This window comes from Henckelia pumila, chromosome 4, assembly GCF_033568475.1.
Source record: "Henckelia pumila isolate YLH828 chromosome 4, ASM3356847v2, whole genome shotgun sequence".
Taxonomy (NCBI): Eukaryota; Viridiplantae; Streptophyta; class Magnoliopsida; order Lamiales; family Gesneriaceae; genus Henckelia; species Henckelia pumila.
In genome coordinates, this window is record NC_133123.1 from 39,127,803 (window position 1) to 39,137,094 (window position 9,292).

The window sequence follows — 9,292 nt, forward strand, 5'->3', positions numbered from 1 at the left end:
TTGTGTGTTTGAGACTATTTCTTGGAATACGTCTAATAGAAGGATTTGCACTTGTAGAAAGCCAATTTTCAAAAGATAATTTATCGCTAAAACTAAAGAAAGTTGTTCAACCACACAAAATTTAGCCGTTTCTTTTCTAAATCTAGCTTCGTTATATTTAAATAGTTGAGATTCATTACCCGATTTGAGAAGAGAATGCGGGAATTTGAGTTTGACCACGATCAATACCAATTTCCACCGGATGATTTTTCTCGATATGCGGCGTCAAAGTTCCATAACCACCTCCTTGTTTAAATTTGTAATATTTTGAACAATATTTGCATTTGGCTTGCAAATCACCGGAGGGAAGCGTCACCTTGTCGAAATGTTTGGTGAAGATATCGGATGTCGGGCGAGGCACCGCTCGAGTTTGTCTTTGAGAGGCCGCCGAATCGTTCATACTTTCTTGACTTGCGTGATGACGTGGTGGTGGTGGTTGTTCAAATTGTTGTATTTGTTGCGCCTCTTGTCGAATTTCTTGAATTTCATCATCGGAATATTCAAGATCAAAGCCATCGACATTGAATTGAGGATACTCGACCTCGGGTGGTATGATGCTCTTTTCCTTTCCTTTTCCTTTGTCACCCCTACGACTTGATCCCGCTCCGGACATTTGTAATTGTATAAATATGAAAATAAATCAACAATTGACAATAAACCAATAATCGAAACTTGATATTTTTGATAATTCAAGATAAAAGGAATTGAGAATAGAGAGAATGAAGAGAGAATTGTGTAAACAAAATGAAAGGAGGTTGGGGGTATTTATAGATAAAAAGTAGGTTTTTTTATAAAAAAAAATTTCGGTAGACCCGGCGGGTCGGCTGGGTTTCAACGGCCACGAAATCGTGGCCGTTTAGTGATCCAACGGCCACTTGCTAGTGGCCGTTGGATCATCTGGGCGCCCCCATGGGCGCCACGTGTCCAAACCGCCGGGTTGGACGGGTCCAACCCGACGGGTTGACGGTTTTCCAAAGGGAAAACCAGGACCGGACCGCCTAGTGGCCGGTCCGGTCCCGGTTCCGGGTTGGACCCGTTGACCCGGTTAACCGGCCCGTTGACCACGGACCGGTTTTGGGCCCAACCCGGCCCTTGGCCAGGTCTAGATAGGAAGGGATAATTAAGAAATAATATTTTTTTTTGTGTTCTCAAATAAGGCCGTTATTATAATAGGTTAGTTTATTATTTAATTGAAAATATTAAAAAAATATTATGGCATGGCAATTCGGTGTCGCTATCCTTCAGTGTGCATTACACAAAAAAATATTTTTTTTTATTTTTTTAGTTTATAAGGTGTTTGGATGGTCATTTAAGTGCTTAAAAAAACACATTTTTTATTTTTATGTCAAATTTAGAGTTTTTTCAAAAGCTCAAAATTAGAGCTTAAAAATCACTTTTTTTAAAAAAAAAAAAAGTCTATAAAATCCAAACGAGCTCATAGTCTCCAAACCACGTAAATCATACAAGACTCTCCTGAGAAGATGCAAGGGAAATCAAAATCACGATAATTATTAAGTGCTTACCGACTCGACCAATTCAAATACCCCCTTAAGATAATTATTATATGTTTTTTGATTTATGTAGAATCAACTATTATCTATTAGAGGAATGCTACATATACACCGAAATTTGTATAACAATTTTTACATCATACAAAATTTTAATTTATCAAATCTCATGATAATTTAAATTCAAAATCTCACGATATATATAATATCAAAATCTAACGTCATAAATGTTATAAATATCATTATATAATATATTGACGGTATTTTTAGCATTATTCTATTTATTATCATCTACTGAGCGAGAGACACCTTACACAGTAGTTAATTTTGGTGTGGATGGTAAATACTCTCGTTTAAAATTCTTGTCTTATGTCAAATGAATAAAAATTAATAATAATTTTAGAATTATATAAAATAATCCATATAATTAATTATTGCATTTCATTTCTTTATAAATGTGTGTGTGTGCGCGCGCGTGTGTGAGTGTGTAAATTTCTTATTTTCAAATTAGTCTAGATAGTAAAAAATGAAAATATGTATTTATCTATTTTTTTTTGGCTTTTGTAGCTTGAATTTATTTATTTATTTATTTTATATCCATAAATAGTAGTAGATAACAACAAAAATTTGTTATATGGTTCATATGAAAGCGAGCTTCTTGTACTTTTGTTCGTATGAATTGTAAATTAGCAGAAACAAAAAATTTGTGTAAGGAAAACAAACTTGAAAAACTTAATTGACAAAAATCTAAAATTTATAAGATAATAAACAAATTTATTCTCTATTGATCAGCTGACTATTGAGAAAATGTATAACATTTTTCTTGGACATTTTCATTCCAAAATTATAAAATCACCACATTTAATTTAAACTTTGTGCAATTTTTTTATCTTTATTTTCTTCTTGTCATGCACTTATATCTTCTTGCATTTTTTTTTTTATTTTTCTGAGCTACCAATTTTTTCAAAAAGATCTCGGGTCTATATGAGATTTTTCCTTTGTACAACGGTAAGAAATTATTGCCCCCACTACGTTTGCTTATTAAATAGAAAAATCCTCCAAGATATATTCAATACGAAAATACACAATATAGAGAGAAAAATCTATATATATTTCCCCAACCTCGTGGACTGATATTGAAATTTGTCATTATTGTTGACCAAAATTGCAAAGAGGTTAATATATATCACCAAAAATTCAATTTCCCCACTTCTATATAATAATAATGATACTAATAGATATAATGACATGCTTTGTGGGTGTAAATGAGATTACATTCTCTTCTCATTTTTTACACCAATGTTTGGTTTGCCTTTAGAATGAGAATAGTCATTCCCAAATATGGGAATAGTCATTCCATCCATTTTGGATGAGAATTTTCATTCACACTCCTACTCCTTCCATATTTATAAAATCTTTTCCAATAAGATGTTGGTCTCCCTGATAAGTGAGATTCTACCTATACAAACATTGCTTCAATGCAAATTTAAGGGATGAGATCTATCAATACATGTGGGTCATACTATTTTTTCAATTGACCCCACATATATTGATTCAAGAGTATGTTTTTGTCTCCTCGGTCTCATATTCAATATCTGAAACTGGGTAATAAGATTCTACATGTACAACCCAGGTACATTACAAATTTTTACCCTTAGATGCATTATTAAGGGTAAGGTGAAATATTCCCGAAAGGATAATCTTATCTTACAACATAAATATTAATCATACTAATTTCATTTTCCATATTAAATTTAGTAAAAATAGAAAAAAAAAAATTATATATATATGGAAAGCCGAACTGAAATTTTGGATCCGGAGTAACATGCGTGTTAATTAGTATTTTTGATACGTACCTACGAATCCACAAGTGCAGGCCAAGAATTTTGTCGTTTGAAGCTTAAAACTTGTTAATCATAGCCTGCAGAATGCACCAATTTAGTCTTACATTATTATTATCAAGTGAAATATTAAGAAGGCAAACTATTTTTGATTTTTGAATACCTCTTTCTCTGATCAGATGGGCTTTTTCGAGCTCTGCTCTCATATATATATAAAGAGTCTTCAATTGCATCCAACAACTTGAAATATGCAGATCTTGCTGACTTGTTGAGTAGTATTACCCCGAAGATACCCCAAAATCCAAAAACAAAACCAAATCCCATACAGATATAGAATCCATTGCTAATCAACTCATGATCTTCTTCGTGCTTCAAATGTTCCGTGCCGTTATCTTGATGCGTGTTTTCGTTTTCGTTGGGGCAAGATTTATTGAGTTCAAGACGTCCGCAAAGACCAGGATTCCCAGTATAGGATGATCCATCAAAGTTGAGAGGCGGAATTCTACCCGACAAGTTGTTGTAGGACAAGTCCAAGATTCCAAGAAAATTCAATTGGGAAAGGCTGGCGGGAATACCACCGGAAAGGTGGTTTCTTGAAAGATCCAGGGAATTCAAGTATTTCAAGAAACCAATGTTTGCAGGAATTTGTCCATTTAAACTGTTTCTGGAAAGATTCAACGAATCTAGGCCAACAAGTTTTGTGATTTCAGATGGGATATCACCAGTTAAGGCATTGCTCGACAAATCAATGAGTTCGACGAATATATTATGATTTACGAAGTTGATCGCCTTTCCTTTCCACGTGAAATATGCAGCATCTAGTAATGTATAGTATAGTTCTGGTGTACCCAATAAATCAGATATTTTCTGGTCGGATCCTGGCCTATCGGTCATGGCAGTAAGATTATCCAAGCATTTCGGTACAACTCCGGATATCTTGTTCAAAGAGAGGTCTAGCACTTGGATATTTTGTAGGTTGCAAATGCTCCAAGGTATTGTACCGCGAAACTCGTTGAAACGTAGAGTTAGAACAATCATTGAAAGCAAATCATCTCCTATCCATGTAGGTATGATGCCTGTTAGCCTGTTTTCTCCGAGATCGATCATTTTTAACTCGGTGCAGCTTCTCAAAGATGCAGGGATTTCACCTGAGAAGCTGTTGTTTCTCAAATTCAACAAAGATAGCAATGGTAAGGAGCCTAATGAGCTTGGGATTTCTCCAGAGAAATTATTGTTGGCCAAATTAAGAAATCTTAACCGAGTAGAGTTGGCGAAACAATTCGGTAGATGACCGAAAAAAAGGTTACTTGAGAGGTCAATCAGTACCCACTCTTCACTCTGGCACAAAAAAGTTGTTTCACCAGTAATTTGATTTTTGGACAGATCTAATACCATTCCATATACACTCTCATGCACAAGAGACCGTACGTATCCTGTAAGGTTGAAAGAAAAGAATCCGATCTTCGGAAAGACGCCCTGGATTTGGTTATTCGACATATTCAGATGTATTGGCCTGGAAGTTAAGTCACCAATCCAACTAGGAATGGTGTCCGCTATCTGAGAAAACGAGATATCAAGAAACTTTGAACTGTTCTGGTATTGGAGCCATTGCGGAAAATGCGGTCCCACTTTACAATTGGAGAGTTTTATTACTGTTAGTTGAAAAGGAGGAATCCAATGTGAGCTACAATTTACTGTCAACAGTGGGTTAGAAGACAAGTCGAGTATTCGTAGACGAGATAGACTGAAGAAATGGGACTCTGTTACTATGCCTTGGAAGTTATTTGAAGCCAGATCTAAAACCTGCATCTGTGAAAGGGATCCAATGCTTTCTCTCAAAGGCCCATTGAACATATTTTCGTGGAGAGACAATATTTCGAGGAGCGGATAAATTGTGAGATCGGGTAGTTCACCTTTAAAACTATTTGATGACAAATCTAACTGAACAAGAGATGGGATATTTGGGTAATCCTCTGTAATGGATCCATTCAACATATTCCCCCGGAGTACAAGCACATTCAAGGATGAAAACTTTGAAAAATCAGGCAATGAACCAGTTATCATGTTATCACTCAAATCCAGATGCTTCAAATTCCTTTCTACGGACCCCGAAAAGTTGCTCATTATTTCAGAAAGTGGCATCATCAAACTGTTGGAGGACAAATCCAAGTATACTAAATTGCTCATATTTCCGAAGAATCTAGGAATCCCACCTTCAAGGTTATTATTAGAGAGATCAAGATGTTCAAGAAATATCTGGTTGTCAAAAGCATATGCTTCAGGAATGAGACTTGTTATATTGTTAGATGAGAAATCAATGGAGGTTAGGCTTGTGCTGAAGTTCAAGAAAAACGAAAATGCCGAAGACGAGATACTGGGATTCATCGACAAGTCGAGGGTAGCAAGAGGAGCAGAAGCAATATTGATAGAGGGAAGAGAAGAAGGGAGGATCCCTTCAAGTCCACAGTTTGCCAATTTTAGTTCTTTAATAGATGTTAAGTTGCTAATCGCATGCAACCAATCGGTTGCTTTGCCGAGCTCCACAACACTGAGGTCCAGATATTCAAGTGAGCCAAGATGAGCCAACCAACCAAGATTTTCACTAAAGAGCCCAGAATTGGAACTAAAATCAAGATACATCAACTCGGAAAGGTTTCCAACACTCTGCGGAATGGATCCATTGAAATTAGCAGAGGAAAGATTGAGATACTGCAATTTCTGAAACGAACCAATGAAGTCGGGGATGCTTGAATACTCAAAATCATTCAAACTCAGGTCGAGGTAAGTCAAGTGCTTCAATTCCAATAACGAAGAGCTTATAATCTTACCTGTGAGAGGAGCCACACTGGGTCCGCCCTGAAAGATTGGAGGTGGAGCACTGAGATTCAATTGTGTGACATGATAAGTTACATTATCACATCGGACGCCACTCCATTCGCAGCACTCGTTTTGGTTTCTTCCGACTCCCCAGGAAGAGAGTCTGCCAGTTTCATCAACAAGCTCGTCTTTCAACTTGAGAAGAGCTTGTCTCTCCATCTCAAAGCATCTGATGTTACCAGCTGAAGAATTTTGTCCGGAAACAGTACTTCCCAAACACTCTAAAACCAGAATAATTGACACAAGGATATTATTTAAGATTCTATTTCGAGTAGCCATGATGTTTTTTATGTGCATTCATGAGATTATAATTTGGTGTGGTTATATATCGAGCTCGAATTTTGTGAAATTAACATCGCCATCAAATATTGTATTACTTTTCTTTTGCTTTGGGAAAAATGGTGCACATCGTCTTCGTTGATTAATATTGGTAGATGGTAAATTTCTAATTGTCAAAGGCATAAACATATGATGTGAATTCTATTAAATTTCAAGAGAGAACGATGCTATCATATCATGGTTCGGTCAAATTTCAGGCAATTAGATTAACCATTCACACATTAATTCATTTATTTTTATTTTTATTTTTTTAAAAAGAAATATAATTTTAATAATTTCTTTATTATGTTTTTCATAATATTAAATATACATGCTTTTAGTACTTCCGGACAATGTGTAATTCACATTTTATTTGTTTGAATGTATATAAAAAAATTTCACTAAAATCATGCAACAAAAGTTTTAACAGTTAAAATGTAACGTACAGTTTTTGCATCATGCATGACACACTATAAAATGATCAAACAAAAATTAAAATACCACAACTTGGCTAAATTAAAAATAAAACAGAAAAATAATGTAATTTAATTATACTGATTGGATATTTAAAATACCACAACTATATGATTAATTACTTGTTTTGATATTTCACAAAGAGATCGACTGTATGCAAAGGCATTAATTAACGTGTCCCTGGATTGATTGTGAGTGGGATCACAAAAAGTATTGGCTATGGTTGGAGTAGTCAAAGTCTTCTGATAATGATATAATCACTTGAGCAGTAAGAAAGAATCTCATAATGAATGATAGGCGATAGCTAGAGAAGACTTTAGCAGTAGGAATGAATTAAAATGTGTGGTAGCTAAACTTTTACAATGATGTATAAATCGGCATTTTTAATTTGTCATACTACAACTGTATCATTGATTATTTCATATAAAACTAGGAAAAGACACGTGTGTTTCATGTGAGTATATATTTTGTTAGGTTTTCAAATATATGATTTTCGATATTTGACAAACAACTTATCACATCAACAATTGAGAAATAATAGTTGCGAAGCAGAAACAGAAGTGCAATAGATAAAGAAGAGCAGAACAACATAAGTAGAAGCAGCGGAGCAAATGCTCTCCAGTAACCAGTCTAAGCTATTAACCTCTAGAAAAAGTCTCTCATACACTGATACACTCATAACTATGCAGCCGCAGAAGTGCACTCTCTTTCAGTGAACTAAAGGACAAGATAACAGCCACAAACCAACGGATGTATTTGAATCTAAAATGATTGTTGCCTTGTATCTATAAATAAGAGACCACGGCTAGGGAAAGAGCATCCGGCTCACAAGAACTCACAATCACTTATATCACGTCTTAGAACAACTAAACACTTTCCGTTGTTCACATAAAAGATTTCCAGGCTTACGTTGCATATCATATTAAAGCCGAAGAACACTCAACACATGTTTCAAGTCGATCAGATCTTCTAGGGTCATGTTGTGTTAAGTGTTAAGTTGTAGTCATATTATTCATACAGTTGAGGTACTGCAAACCTTTGTAACCCGTTTTCAGTTGATGGCTGAAACCAATAGAGAGAACTAGGAGTCTCAGTTGTAGGCAGTGGGGTAAGTCCTAGCTGAGATGAGAAGTTAAGTCAAATTCTTCTAGTGATACCTTTTGAAAATAGAAAAAGGGGTGACATATAGTAGGAACTATTGAGTCTCCGAACATCCAGAAATAAATTCATGTGTTGATTATTTTTTGTTGAACACAAACACACACACATTCAATAGAGCCACTTGATACATGTTTAATCTCTCAGTTAACCTTATTCCGCATAATCTTATAATTGTTGGTTAATTGTGTTTGGAGATTTAGAGAAAGAAGAGTTTAGAAGCTCACAATACTAAATTCACTACTCAATTAGTAGAAGACAGATTCAGCTAAACAGTAGCAGTAGCAACTCACTACTATGTAGCAGTATCAACTCACTACTAGCTTAACTGTAGTAGGGATCTAACCCAATAGAGGTTTGATCCAGTCTAATAGTTCAATTCGATCCTGACAAATTTACATAGTATATGAGAGTTGTTAAATAAATAATTGAATAATAGATAAATTAATTTGCAAAAAAAATAATTATTTTCATGTCAATTCGATCGATAGTAAATTTATCGTAATATATGTAATGTGTACATGCATTATAATATGTGTGCAAAGAATCTTTGTTAAAAAAAATTATTTGTTACAAATCTTAATGAATTTATAAGTGTACGTTTGTAGGACCAGACGTTTGCCGCTTTACATAAGTTATAACTTGTGGTAATAGTGTAACTCAAATCTTTTAAACTGCACATCAGCCCAAGAGCCATATTCGATCGCTCAACTTAGCAAGAAAATTTATTGCACCCCAACAATCTCCCTTTCAATAATTGCATTCCTTGCAATCAATGAGAATCGAATCCATGACCTTGACTCTGATATCAATTGTAGGATCAAACGCTTACTGCTTTACCAAAAAATATAACTAATAGTAATGGTGCAACTCAAATCTTTTAAACAACATAATAGGCCCCATGGTTCGATCGCTCAACTTAGCAGAGACAATTATTACACTACAACAGTATTAAAAAACGTAACATATTAGTTATCCATCTTATAATTTTGTATGCATCATACATTGGAAAAAATATAATATATAATTGATATCATTATACAGTTACTAACATAAAATTTGATAAAGTGAAAAAAA

General features: G+C 34.7%; 1 protein-coding gene across 1 annotated transcript; it reads right to left on the reverse strand.

Moving 5' to 3' along the window:
- Positions 1-3,168: 3,168 nt before the first annotated feature.
- On the reverse strand, positions 3,169-6,548 carry LOC140863284 (receptor-like protein EIX2). The gene is made up of 2 exons (XM_073266597.1): positions 3,552-6,548; positions 3,169-3,468 (listed from the first exon to the last, which is right to left on the reverse strand). The coding sequence occupies exons 1-2, from the start codon at positions 6,542-6,544 to the stop codon at positions 3,462-3,464; spliced, it is 3,000 nt and encodes a 999-aa protein (XP_073122698.1). The 5' UTR covers positions 6,545-6,548; the 3' UTR covers positions 3,169-3,461.
- Positions 6,549-9,292: the final 2,744 nt, after the last annotated feature.

Coding starts and splice junctions, on each gene's coding strand:
- LOC140863284 (XM_073266597.1), bottom strand. CDS start 6,544: ATGGCTACTCGAAATAGAATCTTAAATAATATCCTTGTGTCAATTATT.